Source organism: Schistocerca gregaria, chromosome 1 (genome assembly GCF_023897955.1).
Source record: "Schistocerca gregaria isolate iqSchGreg1 chromosome 1, iqSchGreg1.2, whole genome shotgun sequence".
Taxonomy (NCBI): Eukaryota; Metazoa; Arthropoda; class Insecta; order Orthoptera; family Acrididae; genus Schistocerca; species Schistocerca gregaria.
The window spans coordinates 216,420,695-216,444,593 of NC_064920.1; the positions used below are offsets into that span (position 1 = coordinate 216,420,695).

Here is a 23,899-nt window from a genome sequence, read left to right on the forward strand (position 1 = left end):
TAACTATGGTTTTTCAACATTTCTGCATTACTTTTTGAACTGAGATTTCAATCATCTTTGTTTTCTCAGCATTTTCCAAATTTTGTTTTAAACATTGGTTAGTCTTTTCTGTCCTTAATTTACTTAATTCAGCCCATACTTCCCCAGAACATGGTTTACATACAATTTAAACATTTCCCATAACTCCTGTATGTCCCTAATACTAGAATTTTTCCCCCATCAGCCTTCTGACTGGTTTGATGCAGTCCGCCATGAATTTGCTCACTGTGCCAACCTGTTTATCTCGTATTTGCACTTGTACCCTGCATCCTCAGTCATTTGTTGGAAGTATTCCAGTCTCTGTCTTCCTCTTCCATTTTTATCCTCTACTGCATTCTTTAGTACCATGGAGGTTATTCCCTGATGTCTTAACACAAGTTCTATCATTCTGTCTCTTCTTCTTGTCAGTGTTTCCCACGTGTTCCTTTCTTTGCTGATTCTGTGGAGAACTTTCTCTTTCCATCTTATCAGCCCATCTAAATTTTGATATTTGTCTGTAGCACCAGTGAAAAGAATATGAACTTACTGAGCATCAGATCAGTTCTTGCCTGGATTCAGGATTTCTTGCAGGTAGATCTCAACACACCACCTTTAAGGGAACAAAATCAACAGATGTAAATTCAGGAGTACCTTAAGGAAGTGTCGTAGGACTCCTGCTGCTTACAGTTTATACAAATGATCTGGTGGAATCTGTCAGAATCTCCATGAGGCTGTTTCCAGATTATACAGCTGTCTACAAGAAGTTAGCAATTCCAGAAGATTGTAGCGAATTACAGTAGGACCTGTAGAGGACTGACGATTGTTGTAGGGACTGAGAGTAAAGAAATATAACATAGTTCAAATTAATGAATAAAGAAATCCAGCAATGTATGGTTACACTATTGGTGATAAATCATTGAGAGCAGTAGCTACTGTACAATACCATGGGGTAACCATTCATCAGTCTGGGATCATTATCGAGTTGGAATTATGTAAGAGATAGGGAAAATACAGCAAAGAGCTTCATGCTTGACAACAGGGTTCTAGAGTTGGCACAAGAGCATTATGGAGATACTCAACAAATTATAGTGCTGGCCAGCCTCGGTGTGCCAAACTACACTTGTGCAGCATGAACGGACCAAGGCCTGGCCTGTCACTTGGCTTTACTCAGTCCTTCTCAGAAGTACCTGGAACATCATTTACTATTGCTGTGCAAAATTTTTAGGTTGGAGCAACTCTCTGAGTTTGGCAGAATCATGATGTCAATCCTGTTTACCTGTCACTTTTGTTCATGGTATGAAGGACATTCACAAGTCCAGTGGCTGTTTGCATAAAAAGAGGCAGCCTAGCAATTTGTTGTCACAATCCTTTAAAATGAATGGGAATGATGGAAGAAAGGGATGCGAATTCTCAGTTCACTTAAGTGATGGGCACTGCATGTTTTCCCTGAAGCGATGTTAGAATATCATGCAGAAAGGTTTACTTGACAATGAAAGATCAAAAAATTACTACAATCAACAGATGAGATTCATTGTTCTGATCATTTGGAACCATTTTGTGCTAAATTTGCAGGCATGGAGCATGTGGAGTAATTGGTGGTACGAATAGTACAATTTCTGAAGTTGCACGCATCATCCCATTGCCAGTTGCTACAATTTTCAATAGTAATGAACAGAGTATGGAGACTTCATTTGAAGTATTACTGAAAAGTATGTTGGTTAAGTCAAGGGGCTTTCCTGGAATGATTTTTTGATTTAAAACTCATTATTGCGAAATTTAAGAACTAAAAAAGGGAGTGCAGAATGAAGGAACATATGGAAAGGATTGCTGACTTCACATTTGAAGTGTACTGGACTGCTGCACACTGGCCACAGACATCATAAGGTAATCTCTTTCTAATTAGATGAGATTACATTTAAAATTTTACTAAATCAAATAAGTGAAAAGATAGAAAAGGAGTTGAGTGAAGAACAGCATGGGTTTAGGAAAGGAAGAAGCACGATGGACCTAATGTTTTCTGTCCATCAACTGATGGAAAAAAGTTGGGAGTATAACAAAAGGGAGATAATGGTTTTTATAGACATAGAAAAAGCATATGACAGTTGACAGGGAAAGACTCTGGGAAGAAATGAAGAAGATAGATGTAGAAGATGGATACATTAATGTTACAAAGACAATGTACAGAGGACACAATTGTAGAATTAGAACACCATTGGGGAACTCTGAATACTTCAAAACAAGACAAGGACTTAAGCAAGGAAGTATTCTATCTCCTGCACTTTTTAATGTTGTGATGGAGGGAATGAATAGGGCAGTTAAAGATATAGTAAAAGAAAAAGACAAAAAGATGAATTTTGCAGATGATATGATAATATGGGGTGATAAAGAGGTAGATGTACAGTTACAGCTTGATGCATGGAAGGAAATAATGAAAAGGTATGGATTAAAAATAAATAAAGATAAGAGTGAAGTAATGTTATTTGGAAGAGAGAAAGGGATCAACAGAAATATTACCTTGAATGGAGAACCCCTCAAAGTGGTAGAAAGTTTCACTTATTTAGGGAATGAAATATCTAGGGATGGAAGAATAACTAACAAAATTAATAGGAGGTTACAGAAGGGAGGCAATTTCTACCAAACAATAAAACACCTGATTTGGAATAATGAAGTTTCAGAAAGAGCAAAACTCCTTATATATAATAATTATTACATCCCTGTTGTCACCTATGGTGGAGAAAGATGGACAATGACAGAAAGGGACTGGAGCGGACTGCAAGCAGGGGAAATGAAATTTCTCAGAGCAGTTAAGGGAAAAACAAGAATGGACAGAGTAAGGAATGTAGAGATTAGAAAGGACCTGAAACAAGAAAGTATGAGAGAAGAAATGGAAAGAAAGAGATTAAGATGGTATGGGCATGTTAAGAGGATGCATGGGCAGAGACACCCCAAAATTATGGAAGAACTAAAGATGGATGGGAAAAGACCTAGAGGGTGCCCAAGAACATGGTGGAAAATGGGAGTGAGATTATCTGTAGAAAGGAGAGGTGGGACCTGGCAGCAAGTGGAGGAAGAAAAGTGGTGGGAGGACCAAGCCAAATGGAGAGGACTCATCAGCACCCAGACCTGGCAGTAGCTGGAGCGGGATTCGGATATAGATAGATAGATAGATACATTTAAAAAGAAAATCGTGTAGTAGAAGGGACAAATTCTGAAGAAGACAGTGCAGTTTCCTAAGCTAAAGAAAACATGAGGTTTCAAGAACTCATTTTGGCCTTGAAAGAATTACACAGTTAGTTTCCTAAACGTTTTGGGGACATCCAATCTTACATCTGTTTTCAAATGTTATTGGGACCATCAATTTCAGTTGAAAGTGCCCCTGTGCATGTGCAGCTGTAACTGTTTGATCTGCAAGTTAATACTCATTTTAAAACTAATACCTTTGACTTTAAAATTGACTAGGATGTCTACATTGTTGTCCTCAGGTTCAGTTTCCATGTCTCCATAATGAGGTTGCAAAAGTGCTACAATACTTAAATCAACACATATGTGTGAAACACATTTTTTTTGGAATATGAAACTAAATAAATCATGATTGTTTGGCAACCTGAGTGCAAAAATGAGCGAAATTGTTTGGATACTGACAGTTTGTATCAGAAGAAAACTGTCTCTTCAATATGTCAAAACTAATTAAATAATACTCACAATTTGTTTTGTTTTTTATCTATGTTGTTGATAAATGTAAAATAGAAAACCATATTGTATGCAGTGTGACTGCAATGCCATTCAGCTGTGACACATATGCAGTTCCTCCTCTCCCCTCCCCTCCCCTTGCCCGTTCCTCTCACAGCCAGACAGTTTAGTGTGGCAGTGGGGTAAATGTGCCACCCAGGTTGAGTGCTATGGCACTTGTGCGAGGGCGCAGCTCATTAGGTTAATTCTTGTCCACCCCTGCTCTAGTGGCAGTTGCTCCAAGAGAGACATTGTGCATCATGGAAATGCTTACTATTTAAATTCTGAGACATTACATTCCAGTAAGAGAAGGGCAACATATTGCTTCCTCCCACAAACGTTTCACGAAGAAAATCTGAGAAATCAGAGGTCTGCCTAAAATCATAATTCACATGTGCTATTCATGAATGGAACAGGGGAGGGGAAAAAAAGTAGTGATACCAAAATTACCAAAATGATTATTTTCTGTCACAGTGAAGTTTGGGACCTCTGCACTTAGATTACTGCCATGCTATGCCTGCAGTACATATCAGTTGTTTCGTTAAAAAGTACAGGGGTAGCTGTTGTCCAGACACATCTTCTAATGGTATGTAAATTTGAAATGGTCCAAAATGAACTCATATGGCATTCCAAAATTAGTATTTCATATTTTTGCTCTTTACAATTCTTCTCCATTATCAAGCATTCTTCTTCTCCTGTTGTTCGTGTAATATGACTCTACTAAAACAAAGATGTCATTGTGAGTTTTAGTTAGTTTGCCTTGATGTATTCATCAGCTGCTGCAGAGAGACCTCAAAATAATTTTGCTGTTTGGTTCTTATATTTACTTTCTGGAACATAACTGATGAATTACTACTTTGCAGGTACAGTATGATGAGGGGAAAAGAGAGAGAGAGAGAGAGAGAGAGAGAGAGAGAGAGAGAGAGAGAGAGAATAACACTGCCATGCTCAGAGCCTGTGTAGTACTCATTTCTGCCACTAGGCGTGTATAGCACAATTCATAGTCAATTCAGTGTCACTTGTGTTGTCAACCTTGCTTGTTCTATTCATCTGCAGTGACTGTTTTTGCTAACACTGTTTTGTTCTTGTTCTATTTTGTATGATAACAAGTTTAAGTGAACATTGTGCAGCTGTGAAATTTTGTTTTCTGCACAGTAAAAATGCCACTGAAGCTGTTTTAATGTTGAAAACAGCTTACCAAGGTGACATTATAGGAAAACTCAATATTGAAAAAATTGAGAGCTTGTGATCACAGACCATCAACAGACAATTCACCAACTGTCAGAGATTAGTGAGTTGTCTTGGAGCTTGGTTCAGCAAATTTGTGGCAGACAGGATACTGGTTCTTCGACAATGAAAATGAACTTGCACACACAGCCATCACTGTTAGACAGTACAGTGTTTGGCTAAAAATGGCATGGTTCCACTGCCCCATGCACCTTACTCGCCTGACCTGACTATGTGTAACTTTTTCTTATTTGCACGCATGAAAAGGGGCATGAAGAGATACCAATTTGATAACATTGAAGAAGTCAAGTAAAAAGCGAGGGAGGAGCTGTCAGCCATTTCCAACAATGACTACAAAAAATGTTTCAAGCAATGGAGACACCAGTAGGATAAATGTGTTAGTTGTAATGGAGTGTATTTTGAAGGGGATAAGGTGAAAACAATTTGAAAATATATTCCTTGCTGACTGCTCCTATTGCATCATTAATATTATATTGCTCTAACATACTTTTTTGCCTGAATTTCTCAATCAGTGTAGTGAAATTGCACGTCAGTGCTGAAGCCTGTAGCTATGAACCTTATGTGCATTTCTCTATTTTATATCACCAAGGCAGACATATTTCTCATAAACATTACTTACTAAGTGAACTAGTTGGGTGCCTGGCTCTTCTTTAAATCTATGCAAGTTATAAAAATTGGTGTGTGTGTGTGTGTGTTTGTTCCATATCTCCTAAACCACTGGGCCAAATTCAGCCAAGCTTGCTACAAATGTACCTTACTTTCAAGCAATGCTGCATGGGTAAGAACCACCTACCTATCACCTATGGGCTGCAGATTCCTCGACTTGCACCATAGGGTGGTGGGGTTTCGGGTTCCGCTGGATAGGCAGGAGTCTTCTACACGCAACAAGTGGCTACACGGGTAGCAGGGGTTATGTGGCATGGACTGGGCGGTCTTTTAGGTTAAATGGCCTCAGGAAAGTACAGAAAGGGCAACAGCCTCAAAGGGTGTGGGGCAAAGTCAGGACATGCGGGGACCAAGCAGCAATTGCTATTGTAATTGTAAACTGTTGAAGCTGCATTGGTAAAGTACCGGAACTTCAAGCCCTGGTAGAAAGCACCAAAGCTGAAATCGTTATAGGTACCGAAAGCTGGCTGAAGCCAGAGATAAATTCTGCCGAAATTTTTACAAAGGCACAGACGGTGTTTAGAGAGCATAGATTGCATGCAACCGGTGGTCATGTGTTTGTCACTGTTAGTAGTAGTTTATCCTGTAGTGAAGTAGAAGTGGATAGTTCCTGTGAATTACTATGGGTGGAGGTTACACTCAACAACTGAGCTAGGTTAATAATTGGCTCCTTTTATCGACCTCCTGACTCAGCAGCATTAGTGGCAGAACAACTGAGAGAAAATTTGGAATACATTTCACATAAATTTTCTCAGCATGTTATAGTCTTAGGTGGAGATTTCAATCTACCAGATATAGACTGGGTGACTCAGATGTTTAGGACGGGTGGTAGGGACAGAGCATCGAGTGACATTATACTGAGTGCACTATCCGAAAATTACCTCGAGCAATTAAATGGAGAACTGACTCATGGAAATAACATTTTGGACCTACTGATAACAAACAGACCTGAACTTTTCAACTCTGTAAGTGCAGAACAGGGAATCAGTGATCATAAGGCCATTGCAGTATCCCTGAATATGGAAGTAAATAGGAATATAAAAAAGGTAGGAAGGTGTATCTGTTTAGCAAGAGTAATAGAAAGCAGATTTCAGACTACCTAACAGATCAGAACAAAAATTTCAACAACAAAATTAGGAAACTACTGCAAAAGCAAAGAGAGCTTCACTTCAAGTTTAAATGCAGCCAAAACCTCTCAGACAAGCTAAACGATGTCAAAGTTAGGATAAGGAGGGCTATGCGTGAAGTGTTCAGTGAATTCGAAAGTAAAATTCTATGTACCGACTTGACAGGAAAGCCTAGGAGGTTCTGGTCTTACGTTAAATCAGTAAGTGGCTTGAAACAGTATATCCATATACTTCCGGATGATGATGGCATTGAAACAGAGGATGATACACGTAAAGCTGAAATACTAAACACCTTTTTCCAAAGCTGTTTCACAGAGAAAGACCGCACAGCATGCCCTTCTCTAAATCCTCGAACAAACGAAAAAATGGCTGACATCGAAATAAGTGTCCAAGGTATAGAAAAGCAACTGGAATCACTCAACAGAGGAAAGTCCACTAGACCTGACGGGATACCAATTCGATTCTACATAGAGTACGCGAAAGAACATGGCCCCCCTTCTAACAGCTGTGTACCGCAAGTCTCTAGAGGAACTGAAGGTTCCAAATGATTGGAAAAGAGCACAGGTAGTCCCAGTCTTCAAGAAGGGTCGTCGAGCAGATGCGCAAAACTATAGACCTGTATCTCTGATGATGTCGATCTGTTGTAGAATTTTAGAACATGATTTTTGCTCACGTATCATGTAATTTTTGGAAACCCAGAATCTACTCTGTAGGAGTCAACATAGATTCCAGAAACAGCGATCTTGTGAGACCCAACTCGCTTTATTTGTTCATGAGACCCAGAAAATATTAGATACAGGCTCCCAGGTAGATACTATTTTTTTCACTTCCAGAAGGCATTTGATATGGTTCTGCACTGTCGCCTGATAAACAAAGTAAGAGCCTACGGAATATCAGACCAGCTGTGTGGCTGGATTGAAGAGTTTTTAGCAAAAAGAACACAGCATGTTGTTATCAATGGAGAGACATCTACAGACGTTAAAGTAACCTCTGGTGTGCCACAGGGGAGTGTTATGGGACCATTGTTTTTCACAATATATATAAATGACCTAGTAGATAGTGTCGGAAGTTCCATGCGGCTTTTCGCGGATGATGCTGTAGTGTACAGAGAAGTTGCAGCATTAGAAAATTGTAGCAAAATTCAGGAAGATATGCAGCAGATAGGCACTTGGTGCAGGGAGTGGCAACTGACCCTTAACATAAACAAATGTAATGTATTGCGAATACATAGAAAGAAGGATCCTTTATTGTATTATATGATAGTTGAACAAATACTGGTAGCAGTTACTTCTGTAAAATATCTGGGAGTATCCGTACGGAACGATTTGAAGTGGAAGGATCATATAAAATTCATTGTTGGTAAGGCAGGTACCAGATTGAGATTCATTGGGAGAGTCCTTAGAAAATGTAGTCTATCAACAAAGGAGGTGGCTTACAAAACACTCGTTCGACCTATACTCGAGTATTGCTCATCAGTGTGGGATCCGTACCAGATCGGGTTGAAGGAGAAGATAGAGAAGAACCAAATAAGAGCGGCGCATTTCGTCACAGGGTTATTTGGTAACCGTGATAGCATTACAGAGATGTTTAGCAAACTCAAGTGGCAGATTCTGCAAGAGAGTTGCTCTGCATCGCGGTGTAGCTTGCTCGCCAGGTTTCGAGAGGGTGCGTTTTTGGATGAGGTATCAAATATATTGCTTGCTCCTACTTATACCTCCCGAGGAGATCACGAATGTAAAATTAGAGAGATTCGAGCTTGCACGGAGGCTTTCCGACAGTCGTTCTTCCCGCGAACCATACGCGAGTGGAACAGGAAAGGGAGGTAATGGCAGTGTTATGTAAAGTGCCCTCCGCCACACACCGTTGGGTGGCTTGCGGAGTATAAATGTAGATGTAGAAAGGGGTAAAGCTGAAGCATAGCGTGCGGCATGTGAATTCCCAGACTTTGTCCATTCAATATTTGAGAACTCTTAACGACTTGCAACAAACTTTACACATAATTTCAAACCTTTACAAAATTTTATCTCAATTATAACTCTTACCAGATGATGAAAGGAAAAAGGTTTATCACTTAACTACTTTTCTGCTGCTCATGCAGTAAAAGTATGACATGGGGCAGGACATTACAATTTATTACTTCTTTACTATTAATTGTATTGATTACACATTTTACAGGCAGTATCCACATATACCACTGAACATAACTGCAGATGTATATTATTGTATAACACATAGTTCATGAAATACGCTGTCATATACAATAATGGCATGAAGAACTGCCACATCTGTGCATGACATTTTAATTTACTACTTCTTTAACACTAGTGAATTTTGCAGGCAGTATCCACATATGCTGCTAAATGTACCGATAATATTATACCATCGTACGACATGTAGTTACGGATCTATGACATCATAAATAATAAGATGCATGGAAGACTGGTGCAACATGCATGATGTTTAAATTTAGTACATCTTTTGCTACTAACTCCATGTGCAGCACACTTTACAGACAGACTTATGCCTATGAATGTATCTACAAATTATAGCATTGTATGACACAAAGTTCAGGAGTAATAATATCATAAACATTAAGCATGAGGCCAGACTAATATTGACTTTCTCCACTAGTTTCTTGATAATAATTGAGACAATTCATCTCATAGTGCTGATTATTCTAATTCTGAAAGCTGTTGATTGGCTGCAGTATGTTAATGATAACTGCAGGCAGATTACAAGAATTCTTTCCACCATTGCATCAAAAGAAAAAACTAGATAAGTTTTTGTAATTTGAAAAAAAAAAATGAATATTATCTCTAGAATGCATGTTGAGCTAATTCTGTAATAGAGGTTTCAAGCACTTTTTCTTCAATTCATTCTAATAACACAGACCTTATACATTGTTCTAAAGTTAACAGAGAACTTTATGAGCCACATGCGCATCATAGACTTTTGTAATGTTTATTCCTTCTTGTAATTGCTTTTGATCAAGGGGAAATGATAACACTTGCATCAAATTACATTATTAACTCTAAAAATGCATCACTTTTGCCCTTGAGAATTGCTGCATGGTGATTTCTTACATATTCTCCTGAAATCTTAATACAACAATGTTCTTTCCCAATGTGTTCCGTTGGTAACAATGAGCCATTTCAAGTCTTCTCCATAGTGCGTTTGTGTCAGTGGATGTTACATTTTTAGGTTCTCTAGATGTCTGTTTTTCACCTTTGTTAAATTTTGCTATGATTTGATTTATTTCGTGTTCCATAGGTCTACCTGTGTTGGATACACAAGGACGTGGAATGAGTCAGTTTTTTACAAATACAATCTGATAGTCTTATAGCATATACAGAAATATGAATACATAATTATACAAAAATTTATACAGTAAATTCTTTGGGCAGCAATACAGAAAAAGAAAATACATATTTTCTAAGAATCATTAAAACCCTACAGAAAACAGATACAGAGCACACACAGATACAGAGCTCAGGTTAAATAAAATTCTTAGTGGCATTATGTCAACTTGTATTATATAATATTAAAATATTACAATTTATTTAGTTAAAAATTCATCTCGACTGTTAAAAGCTTTTTCTAGCAGAAATATTTTTAGTGCTTTCTTAAACTCACTCTTGTCATGAATCTTTGTCTTTATTTTGGGAGGAAGAGCATTGAAGAGTTTTGCTCCAGTGTAGTGGACACCCTTTTGTGCCAAGCTCAAATTTCTGAGTTCACTGTGTATGTCATTCTTCCACCGTGTGCTACGCTCATGATAATTACTGTTTGGTTGAAATATCTCTATATTTTTACAAACAAAACACACGAGACAAAAAATATATTGGCATGTAGTTGTGTATATTTTAAGATTACGAAAACTATTTCTACATGAGTCTCTTGGGTGCAATCCACATATAATTCTTAAAGCTCGCTTCTGTGCAATGAACACTTTCCTTGCTAATGGCTGGTTGCCCCAAAAAATAATTCCATACTCAATGAGAGAATGAAAATAGCCATAGTATTCCACTTTTGCAGTGTTAGGTTCAACACATATAGTGACAACCCGTAAAGCAAAGGTAGCAGAGCTAAGCCTCTTACTAAGATCAATAATATGTGAAGACCAGTTCATTTTCTTGTCAATGTCTTTACTTCACAGGACTAATTCGATAAATCATCGTGTGCATTTCTAAATTATTATGGTCTCCATTTAATGGTAATTATAGTGTATTTTGCATTGTTGTTTCATACATCTGTTTCTTCCACAAAAATAGAAAGATCTCAAGTGCTTAGCACTGAATGTTTTCATGACTCACAGTAGCTACATTTTTGAATATTGGACCTTGTTTTACTGTGCTATTAATGCAGTGAATACTTCTGTATCAAATCTGGTGGCTATTCCTTGCCCTTTCCTATTTGCAAATTAATATATTTTACCTATACTTGATGTTAGAAGTCAAAGTGTTTCAGATTCATTTTTGCTGCGTACAGTGGTTCATTTTGTCTTTTGCACATTTGTGTCCTGTTTGGTTAGGGAAGCTGCTAATGCCTCAAGAGGTTTCCTTACGATTGATACATAACCTCTCCTTTTGGTTCCTAAGTTACCTTGTCTTATCTTCTTTGCATAAACTCTTTATTTCTACGTTGTTTTCAAAAATATTCTCTGCTGTCAACGTTTTTAATCTACTCATCTTCATCTTAGAATCTAGTGAAGGATTACTTAGCTTACTCACTAAGGCAATATGAAAGAGCATTTAAAAACTATTAATAAATTTCATGCACCTTTCCGTGCCCTTGTCCCATTGTAGCACATAGTTTTATTTACTATTTTATTGTTCCTTTTGATTAGTTTGAATTTGTTATAAGACCACATAAGGACTGTATTTTGCCCCCCCCCCCCCCTCCCCCAACCAAATATCACAGGAATTGTTGGGAAACACCAAAGATGACCTGTGTTTGCAGAAGGCCAGGGTATAGTGGTCTCCATGCCAATGTAGCAAGATATATGTTGGATAAACAGTGCACACCTTTGCAGACTGGTGCCAAGTACACCAGTAGGCGGTTGCAGATCATTGTTTGTCAGTGAACAGAATACAAATGTACCAGAATAGAATTCAGATGTATGCAATAGAATACAAATGTACCAGAATTTTAGTGCAGACTTCCATATACCAGGGCAGTGTCATTAGAGAACCCATCAAAATTTGCACCAGGGGTAATCCTATCAATCGGAGCTGTGGCTACAATCTCAGAAACACTTGAGGATGAGCACTGAGTTTAATTAAGAGGATGCTCAGCAAACACAATAATCTGATAACAATGGCGGACAGAGTAACTCCATTGACAATAGAACTGATGCTGATGCAAGTGTCTCCATGAGAACTGATGCATGTCCACAGGCGCAGACCACAGAGTGAATGTCTTGCAGTGGGAGGAGATATAACTCAGCCAGATGTCCTCAGGAGCTCAGTTTCTCAGCACACAGGATGATGCTGGCCTGTCTGATCACTGAAATATTGTGCTCATTGAACTCTTCAATCATGAATGTAATTGTTGCATTACCACGTGGTGACTGCAATTGTCAACACAAGACTGTTATGGTGGCAGAATTTTGAAGCAACTGAAACACACAGAATAGAATTTTGAAACACTCATAAATGTTATCAAGGAGGATGGGGGCATTGTAAGTAAAATTTATTTCAAGTTCATTAGACTACCAGTTACATCGTGCAACTATTTAATTGACCAAATAAAAGTTAAAAAACAAAAAATATGTTAATGTATGAAATGTACCAAGTAGGATAAGCTACTTGATTAGATCTTTCTGAGTAGCAACCAGAATGACATATGAAATTAAATAGGTTTTACTAACCTTGAGCATAAACCAGAATGATGTATGAAGTGAAATAGACTTAATTAACAAAAGTCTAAAATGAAAATTGCAAAACATATGATTATCACTGTGTAGATGTGTCTTGTAATAAACCATTTCCAACAACACCTGACTTGTCATTCTATGTCCAAAATTTATGTCATCACAAAAGGAAAGTAATTAAGTTCAGTTAAACTGAATGGGAAGATTTTAAAAATACCTAATAACAATAAAACATCTAATGAACAACTAAGTGGAATAATAGAAGACTGTTGTTATCAAGTCTCAAAGTAAACAATTCATAAGACATATACAAAATAATAGGTTTAATTAAAGAAAACAGTCCTGAGTGAGGTTACAATTGCTGTTAATGACAGTAGATAAATAAAAGTCATCACTAACTTTTGCACTGGAGTTTTGCTGAAGGTCGTGGTCAGCTGGAGCACCTGAATTTGTTCCACTGCATAAATGCATATGAAACATCAGTGTACACTCAGTATTAGGATAGAAAACAAGGTGGAATCACTGCAGGAATAATTATATTAAGTAAAATATGATAGAATCCTGTATTTTATTGACAACAGCTCAATCAAGTGAGACTTATCACTGCTGATGCGCCTTGAAATAATCCAAAGGCTGGAACAATTCAGAAGAACTGATAAGACAGGATATGTGCTGAGAGAAGTTAAATTCCAGAATGAATAACAGGAATGGTTTGATGGTGTCTTTCAAAGTTTCTTTCAGCTGGGTGGGGAATGGAAATTCAGTCCCAGAGTACAACAGTGGAATGCTTTGAATAGATGTTCACTATTATGCAACATTATTCTGTATGTGGAGGAGTGAAATTCTAATTGGAATGCACTGGTGAAACCAGTGTCAAGTATAACTAGCCGATTCTTATGCCATGGAGCGATGGTTGCGTTAATTCAACTGTCAATCGTGGACCTGTTGAATTTGTTATGTATAGGGCAAACAGTCTGCAATATGTTACAAGAAGAAATAGAGTACACAAAAGACACTGAATTGTGTCATGAACATCTACTTGGAGGCTGGCCATGTGGGGTGGTGCTGGGTTACACCTATTCAGCAGCAGTTGAATAATATGTAGTTAGGTTCAGCGGAGACTCAGAGAATGGGATCTTGTATCTGCAGATTCCTCCAAAATGACACAGCAGCCTCCTCCACAATAATGGCTTTTCAAGTGAAAGTTTTCAAATTCCATAAACTTCATACATTACTTCGCCATACTATTAGCAACAATGTCTGGACATAGCAAAATAATGCAAATATATGACAGAGCCACTTACAAGTTGAGATAGATATAAAATATAGAGGAATGAATGAAAGAGTGAAATGAGGCTGGAAAAGGCACACCAGTTAAAATTGAAGTAATGGGTAGCATGTATCATACAGAAGTGAAAGTAATGACACATTAGTATCATGGGCATGCTAGTCACATGTAGCCAAGGTACAAACACATTAGCACACAGAGTGGCATATAGCGGACAAAAGGCATCAGCTGTGTGGCAGGCATTTTTTCATGAAGTCCACAATGGGCAGGATATTGTCCATAGCAGCACTCCAGTTGGTATGAACTTCTGTACAGGCAGTAGTGATATCAAATTAGTATATTTAAAACCCTATAAGACACAAAGGAGACTTAATAAGACTGTCACAAATGCAACACTTAAGTAAAAGATTGTAGCCATCAGGTCCTTACTGAGGTGGAAACACGCAACAGAGTCATCAGTATGGCTAAACAGTAGATTGACATAGAAAATACTGCCACTACTCCCACCTAAGACTTACAATAAAATTTGATCTTAGTCCTTAGATCATAAATTGTACGAAGGGGCAGAATGTAATTTAGGGCAATGTGAACTCATTGGTTGCTGTGTAATAGTTTTAATGTTCATTGACTTTTGTACTGAGTGGTTCTTTCTGAATTTTGCTGGAAGCTGTTCCTCCTGTTCAAACAAAGTTGTAAATTTGGCCACAACATGGACCAATACTTTCTGATCTATTGTACACAGGTATTCAAGTTCCTTTTCATTTCCCATTCTTATCAATGATATAATAAAGGAAGAATTTATGTAAATTTTTCTTTCAGACTGGTCATTTTCTTGGTGTGCTTTTATTTCATCAGTATTTACTTTGTGCTCTTTGGCAGGTATGGTACCCCTGTGAATTTTTCTCTCTGTGCTTCCAAAATTACCTATGCTCACTAGCCAAAATGTACCTCTTCTGTTGTACTTATTCAAGATAAACTGTGCTTCACACATGTTTTTTACTGTCTAAAACTTCATTTCTTGTTCATTGTTCCATTAAGAAAATATCTCCTGTCAACAGATCTTTCTGTACCTCTAAAAAACTTATTGTCCCTGGAGTATGCAATATTTTCTCAGTTTTGCTTAACTTCAATGCTGCAGTATGTCATTTAGTGAGTTGATGGAATGTGCCCATTTGTTCTGTACTCCCTTGCATCCTTATAGTGGAAATACTGCCAACATGGTGGACATTTTCCCCAATTTTGACTTTGTGTTCAGAGTTTAACTATGCCTTGAAAATGGCACAGGGAATCATTGCCTAAAAGAGCATCAAAATTGTGGGCATGCTTCCAGACCACTTCAAATGCGTTCTCACACTTACTTCCATATATTTTCAGATGGAAATTCTGCAAACCTGTTGGGCAAATTACTTGTTTTTGCATTCAACTCACACTGCAATGTGGTGGTTTTTATTCTCAATCACAGACAGATTTAACAAACAAAACAGTTATCTGTGCACCTATATCAGTGATAGAGGTGACCTGTCTACCATTGATTTTGCATTCAAGGTTATGTTTGCCACGTGACGGAGTACTCTCTCTCTTACCGTATTTGCTTTGTGAAAGGGGAGCAAAAGGCTATGGTGGAACCCCTCCTGTATGTGTTTTTCATATTCACACTCCTTTGATCTCTTTTGTAATCTGTTTGTTTAGCAGAGCGACGTTGTAATGACTGAGAGTTCACTCTATCATGTCTCATCTTTCTAGAGTAGGCACATGCTAGTGCCAAACACTCAGGAGACTTGTGACCGGGATGTGTGCCTCTTATGAACAAATACATCTACACAATGAACTTCTGCTTCATTGAGTAATACCTCATTCCTTTCAATAATTTCGCCTTAGACATACTTTTGACATGACAGAGCTCCTTTTCTATCAGTAATGTGCTCTAAATCCCTTTCAAAATATTGGCATACTGTAAAACTTGGTCCCTATAGTAGCTAACATAATGCTTATCGCCAGATCTGACCACTAGCCCTTCTGGAAAATTGTCAGGTGCTTTGATATTTCTGTGCCTGTAACAGAATGTACATAATCACGTACTTCTCCTTGCAACATAAACTACAGGTTGGGATGCAACCAGCTGTAGGAGCCCTGAAAACAGGGAATCGAGGCTAAGTGTGGGCACATTGCTGCTTTATGGTGTCACATTTACTAATGCTTCATTAAGGCACCTTTGCAAATCTTAATTCTTCACTCATAGTTGATCAAGTCTTGCTTGCAAGTCAGGATCCATCTCCAGCTATCCCTTTGTGCTGGACGTGGGCATCGCTTTAAAATATATACATCAAAGCATTGAAAAAGCCTTCAGCAGCAGCTCTTGGTGACATCTTAGGCAGCAACAGATCATGGCATTGTCTTCTCCCTGAAAGCAAAGCTCACAACTTCCTCTTGCTGGTCAGTGAATAGTGTGGCAGCAACACAGCAGTGATGCCTGGCATCAGCATTGTGCTGGCTTATTGTACCCACAATATTACCTTGTGTGAAGCTGGCAAAGGCAATGGGCAATGTCATACGCCCTCACACAGCTGCAGGTTGGGGCAGGCAGCATGGACTGAATATGCTAAACACTCGTCCATTGTGTCAGAGCAAGAAGCAGGAAGTCCCCACACAACTGTTTCACGTATCCACTCATGGCTTGGTAATGTGTATGTGGCACCTCAAAAGTCAAAAACAGGATGAATTCAGCATCCAGCTTCTGATGCTTGCTGGATGTCCCTTTGAGGTGTAGTCAGTATTGGAAAGTGGTGTGGGTTTGTAATTAATATGTGGTACTCAGATTTAGAAAAGAAACTATATCAGTTTATTTGCTAATGGGGATTACATGGCAAGATTTGCTGGGGTGAGGGGGAAGAGAGGGGGGAAGGGGAGGGAAGGGCAAGAGAAACTAATTCCTGTAGCCCAGACCGATGTTGAGGGAGAAGGGGAAATTCAGAAGTAAAGGAACTGAGACATTTAGCATCTGCTGTAGGCCCAGACACAGAACAAAAAAAGAGAGATGTTTTTCAGTTGTGGCTCCAGAAGCCTTCAGTCTCGCAGGTCAGATGATACTGTGACATGATTGGATTGGCAAGGTAGCTTTGCTGATGATGATTCAGCTTATTCTGATGTGAAACTGTTGATTGTTGTAGCATAAGCTTAAATATGGTGGGCAAAGAAGGCAGCCTCTTTGTAACATTTAAATAATTAAAATTATTTACCATATTTACTTGTATCTAAGCCATACTTGAATCTAAGGTGCACCTGTAAAATAAGACTCGAAAGCAAGGAAAAAAAAATTTCCCGAATCTAAGCCGCACCTGAAATTTGAGACTTGAAATTCAAGGGGAGAGAAAAGTTTTAGACCGCACCTCCAAATCGAAACAAAGTTGGTCCATTGTAACATGAGACACAATTTAGGTTGAATGGATGAAGATACAGCTACAGTAGTTTGGTTTGAGTCATAAGCTTAGCTGCTAAGCTTTACCAAGTAGCCATTGCAATGTGTCAGTTGCTCCATCCGTATTTGTATGGGTACCCTTCCTTTTTCACGTGCTTCGTCTGGTTTGATTTGATTGCTTATTTTGCTTTGATCTGATAAGTGCCGTTCTTCTTGTTATAAGTGTTTTCATCACTCTAAGCTGAAACTGCATTAATGTACTGTGTCATGCATTGTTTGTCGCATTCTGATAATGAGTGTTTACGACCTGTCGCCGCTCGTGGCATGGCTTGCTTTTGTGCGTGCTACTGCAGCTTACAATAAAAAAAAAAAGAGAGGAATTGTCTCATAAGGGAAACAATGGCAAGAGACTGCTATTTGTTGTAACTTACACTGCTGCTTTCGGTTGATAATCATCAACAAGAAACAAATAGACTGCGTACGATAGAAGATGTTCTGAACAAGAGTTAGGCGAAAATTTTTCTCCAATCAAAAATCTTTGCAGACACCTCTTCAGTACATTACATTCTGCACAGAAATTAGTCATCTTAGATTTAAAAAGATAGTCAGTTGCTGTGCTTCATTTTTGACTGTATCACTATTCAGCATAAGAATAATACGAATATAAACATGACATGATATTTATATTCTTCTGTGTTTGCTGTTGTCTCACTCTAGTTTCGTAGTTTATTAGGCAGACAGGATTTAAATGAGATAGTAGCAAACACAAAATAATACATGGCATAATGTTAACATTCTTCTACCTTTTCTTTTAATTTATTTACTGATGCAGAGGTTTTGGCGCCAGCATTAATATTTGTGCTTGCAAAGCATGCCTGTGTAGCACTACATATATTCAACGGCAGACGTTAGTTGTGGCGGGACCTACCAACATTTTTCAGAACTTCCACTTACTTTTCACTTGATTCTAAGCCACAGGTAGTTTTTTGGATTACAAAAACCGGGTAAAAAGTGCGGCTTAGATTCGAGTAAGTACGGTATGTTCAGAAGGTAGGGGCACCTTGTACAAAGTAAATGCAGGTGACCTTACAGCTTCTAATTGTACTCTCCAACAGAGCATGTGAGGTGCTCTGAGATTGCTTTGGAAGAGAGGATAAGGGCTTGTAGTTTCATCAAGGAAGAGGGATACAAACCAGGATTGGATAAGGATGTATCAGGAAAGTGACGACAGCTGTTTTGAAGGAAGAACTATGCTACTTGTCTGAAGTAGTTTAGCAATACTGAGCACATGAAATGATAGCTTGCAGAAATCAATTGGGGCAATAAGGGTGACTGATATTCCAGGAAGGACTAATTCAGTAGTCACTAGTGTAAGGAAATTTAAAAAAAAAAGGCTAACAGGCAGAATGACTTGTTCAACAGCCTGTTTCATCACCTCTTGCTGATCATGTGCCCTGAGAACCATGTAAGGGATATTGATGTGATTCCTGATCATATTTGTATTTTTTGTTCATAGAAATTATTTTGCTTGGTTCAGTGCTTATAGTATTAAAGAACCAGAACATCATATTTGGATCTAATTAATAGTTGATATCTGTTCTACTCCAACACTTGATCTGCCACTAATCTGAAACTTCTTGCTTATTTCCACTTTATGTTTAATGAACAATGAAAAAACACAGTTCTCTTATCTAGCACATGGCAATTTTTGTTGTCCATAATGTAATTTGCATAAAATTGCTTTTTTGTCATTTTTCTAGTTGTTTAATGGACAATGACAACACACATTTCTTTGATCTGACACATGACAATTTTTATTATGCAGAACCTAATTGCTTTCTTCTCTGTTAATTTTTCTGTCTGTTTTCACAGCCATCGAAAAGGAATTAGAAGCATTCCATGAGAAAACTCCATTGGCTTTCTCGAGTATGCAAGACATCCGACACTTCATTCTTTTGTCTACAGTAATGACATGGGCACTCACAAAGCCAGTGGATCCTGTAAGAGAAATATTTCTTTTCTGTTTTAATTCATGCACACAGTCCAGAGAACTTACATAAAACACTGTATGAAATGGTACTGGGACACCATGAAACTGAGTGAAATTAGAATTTACTCTTTTAGTAAGTATGGAGAAAGAGAAAGAAAGGATAAAAATTGGCCAGAAATTTAAATTCCTAGGAACTTAATGATGATCTTGACAAAATAGGATGATCTTACAAATCAGACCACCATAGCATAACAAAGTTCAATATGAACCTATGTTTAGTGCAGAAAAACAGACATATATTGTGTTAGAGGAAAAGAAATATTCAAAATGGATGGTGGTCCAAAGTTCAAACAGTGAAACCAAGTAAAGTTTGAAACAGAAAAACAAAATGTGGCAGCATAAAGTGTAAAAAGAAAAGCTTTTATTTTTCATCTTATTCATAATGGAAATGGTTAGAACCATCACTGTGTCTTATGATTCAGCTGGTATTTCATCTCAGCCCCAATGCTTTTCTCTCAAAGAGGTCCTTCATGACCTCTTCCACTTCACATTTCAATATCTGTGCCCACAGTCCATTTCACTACATTCCAGTTCATCCTGCAGTAGATGTCCTCAGGGTTGGCAAATTTTCGGAAACCACATATACGGTTGCATAGGTTATGGTCTCAGGTATCACAGCCTGCAACAATTTAGCCTAGTTGCCACTTAATGCAAGGAATCAACAGAAAAGAATTTCAGTTGATCTACTAGATTGCTAAGCATAAAAAATACCACCAGTTTTCAAAACACTAGTGTAGTGTAGCTTTTTATGCCTGGTATGCTAAGGGTTGTGAGTTCATGTCATTTTGAGTGCTAGGTGTTTCTTCACATTATTATTGAAATGAGTGTGATCATCTTTTTATTCTTTTTATTTGGTTAAAATAAATTATTTCATCTTTTGTTTTTTAAGCATTAGATATCAACATTTTTTAAATGTTTAAATATTATGACAGATAAATATATTCATAACTAAAACAGAATTGACAGTTATTCCAAATCAAAAAACAATCAAAAAGAATTGATAATGAAAGCAAGTGAATTAAGTATGATAAAAATGACATGGTAGAAAGGTACAAATAAAAAAAGTCATATTTAAAGTAATTAACTGAATAAAAATAATGATCACAGTCACTTTGATATGGATAAAAAAGTATATGCAACCCACCAGGACATGAACCCACACCTTTCAGCATATAGCTTAATGTCTTATTGTCCTAGGTTCCTAGCCTTTTCTTCTGTCAGTTGAATGATAAGTTAACAAACCAAGTAGCTCTTTAAGAATTCAATTTATTTATTTTTTAATGTGATTTTTGTTATCAGAATGAAAGTTTGACTAAATGATCCTCTTTTCTTTTAATTTAGTGAAATTAAACAAGAAAACAAAAGTCACTTATTTGTTATTAAAGAAATAAATGTCTTTCCAGAATGAATTTTCACTGTGCAATGGTGTATGCAATGATTTGAAACTTCCTGGCAAATTAAATCTATGTGCCAGACTATGACTAGAAACTTGGACGTTTGCCTCTCTGAAGTTCAGACAGCAGGAGATGAGGTGCTGGTGGAAGTAAAGCTGTGAAGGAAGGTCTTGAGTTGTGACTAGATAGCTCAGTCTGTAGAGCACTTGCCAGTGAAAGGCAATGATCCAGACACAGTCCAGCATACAGTTTTAATCTATGAGGCAGTTCCAATAAATCTCCCTTCTTGAAGTTATTCATTGCATATTAAATTGTTAATGAAAATAAAACAAATAAGTAATTCTGAGCTATTCCTTGTATCCTCAGAAATGTTTTTTTGTGGCTACCCTACCTCCTGCTTTTGAAATAATATGTTTAACAGATTTCCAAAATGCTTTTTCTGATTTTTTTGTACATATTTTGAAACATTGTTCTCCATCACATGTTGTGGTAATTTGCAATTTTTTTAATATGTAATGAAAATAATTTAAAAATAACCACAAAACAATATTATTTCCTTGGATAGAGAAGCAAATATCCTCGTGCAAGATTAGGTTGCTAATGGTGATTTTACTACCATCATTTCTGTGACAGAAGTTACCCACTTTTTGGTTCCCTTCCATATTTTCTTAGCTTCTGTGTAAGTGAAATAATGGTGTAGCTTGTTGACAAAGTTACATTTTATTCACTAATTTGTATCACTTAATGCAGTGTAGTGTATCATACATGCTGATAATGTTCACAACACAGTACCATGTCTATTGTACATTTATTGTAATGCACTATTGATCATTTTTTTCCACATACTGTTGGAGTACTTTAACTCCATTATATTTCTGTTGTCCTTTGTCTTTAGTCTGTGATGGGATGCTGTAACTGAATGTTACTATCAGTTCAGCCCAAAACACCCATGGTAGCAAAAAAATATTTCTTCCTCAGCTTACTAAATAGGTGGCAGTATGCGTGCCAGTTAAAACACATTTAATGCCTGCTTGACAAAGCTGTATTGGAACAGAAATGTAGCAACATGGTAAGGAATAATCAGAAACATTTATTAACACTTATGATACAAAATTGTTTGACTCTAATAATGATTTGACACATGGCACTTGATGTCATACACCTAATACAATGAAATCTAAATAACTCTGCTGTCTCGTGGCAGTCTATGGTTTTGTTACATTGAATGAAAGTATTATGCAGACACTCATAGTTAACCATTCTTACTACTCCATAAAGAGTAACTGCTAAGTTGAAGCTGTTGTCTTCTGAACTGAACTCGTGGAACTTTGCTTCGTAATGCAGTTGCAGGTAATGTTGGCAACATAGGAATAGCTGAATTGCGGGAAATGTATTAGTGTTGGTAGTGTGTCATTTTTTTTTTTTGTTGGCATTGGTGCAGCAATCTCCATCCATGCCAATACAAGGCAGAAGTGAAGCAGTCCAATGTTGACAGTGCACTTCCTGGCAGCTGGCAATTCTATCAACAGACAGATATGACCTACTATTGGAAATGGTGCAGAAGCAGAGTGTACTTCTGATGGCTGAGCACCATCTGGAGATGGCTGATCAGAACTGAGAATGAAGTAGGTGAATGGTTTTGCCTATTGGGGGGGGGTTACTTTTTGTGTTTTTGCTGTGTCCTTCTTGCTATACTGACAACATTCCCAGCTCTTCCTGCTTCCTTTCTTGTTGGTGTGCATATTTGGAGAGTGTACACTGATTGCTTCTTCGGGAATTCCCCCATAGAACCATGAGAAATGCACACAAAACCACAGTGAGCATCAGCTGGTTAAGCATTCTCCATTTTGATGACCGTAGGCTTGTCTGAGATGTAATGTGTGATGTCCACTTCCACTGACTTGTCATTGGCTCAATGCAGCTGGATGCACTGGCAGGGGTGGCTACTGCTTGCATCATAAGGTCCGTCATACAGCTGCTTGTATACGAGTCTTCCGATTCTGTTAAAAATAAGAGCCTGTGAGTGTTACATTTAGTTCTGTAGTGACTTTGCAGCTATCATTCTGTTATTTTTTCATCAGAATACTCTTCAGCTGCCATCTGTAACGATTGCTCAACACACTCTTTTGTCCACATCGTGGCTCAGCAAATGTTGTCTTTCCACTTCCTCTGTGTGCAAAATAAAACATATCTCTTGAAACACTTCAGCTCACTTAGTTACAGAAGCATCAATCATATGAACACCAACAATTAGTACATTTGAATTCACTTGGCTGTAACATAATGCACTCACAACCTACACAGAACACTGTTTTGACCATGACTGACATTTGCAATGTATTGAGGACATTGCACAGTCATTTGTGGGATATACAACAGTGCAACCTGCAGGCTTGGTTAAGATTAATGTTTGGGCATACATGTATCATCATTTTTTTTCATATTGTTATGTCCAGCCCTTACAACTGCTTGATGTTCTTGTAAGCTGTAAGGTTTTTAATAGTATCAGTATGTTGTGGCGTGGTGCTGTGTGCAGACAGTGTGTGTCCTAAGTATTGCACTTCACAATGGAAGAAGAAGTGCTCATCTTTGTTGCTTTTCAAATCTGACAATTGCAGAATTTTGGGAACAGAGTCTTAATTCTGTCAGAATTCCTGTGGCGTTGTGTCTAAGGCGATTATGTTGTCAAGGTGGTTCACAGCTTTAGGTGCTTATTCTAAACCCATATGAAACAAATGCAGCTGTTCCAAAGGGACAGATTGTAATAATGTAATAATAGAGACCAAATGGAGTATTTATTACCACAAATCTCTGTGTGACTTTGTCCAAATTGATATGCAGATATTCTTCTTTAAGATCCAGTTTTGCAAAGTACACACCACCAGTTAATTTCGACGTCAGTTCTTCTGTCTTGAAATAGGATAAGAGGCCATAATAGATTGAGTATTAATCATTGCTTTGATAGCTCTTCATATGTGTAGTGAGCCTCTTGGTTTGTGTACAACAATGATCAGTGTTATCCGTTGGCTCCAGTTTCATTCTGTTGAAAATGTTCAAGTTCCTGCTTTACTTTATCTTTTAACACAAAAGTA

General features: G+C 37.7%; 1 protein-coding gene across 1 annotated transcript in view; it reads left to right on the forward strand.

Annotated features, from left to right (window-relative positions):
* LOC126339176 (adenylate kinase 7-like) overlaps positions 1-20,670 on the forward strand; it is a 114,862-nt gene extending 94,192 nt beyond the window's left edge. Inside the window, exons 4-5 of the mRNA XM_050001613.1 lie at positions 19,236-19,363; positions 20,611-20,670. Of these exons, the coding sequence (XP_049857570.1) occupies positions 19,236-19,363; positions 20,611-20,670 (188 nt within the window). The remainder of the gene's footprint in view (positions 1-19,235; positions 19,364-20,610) is intronic.
* The last annotated feature ends 3,229 nt before the right edge of the window (positions 20,671-23,899 follow it).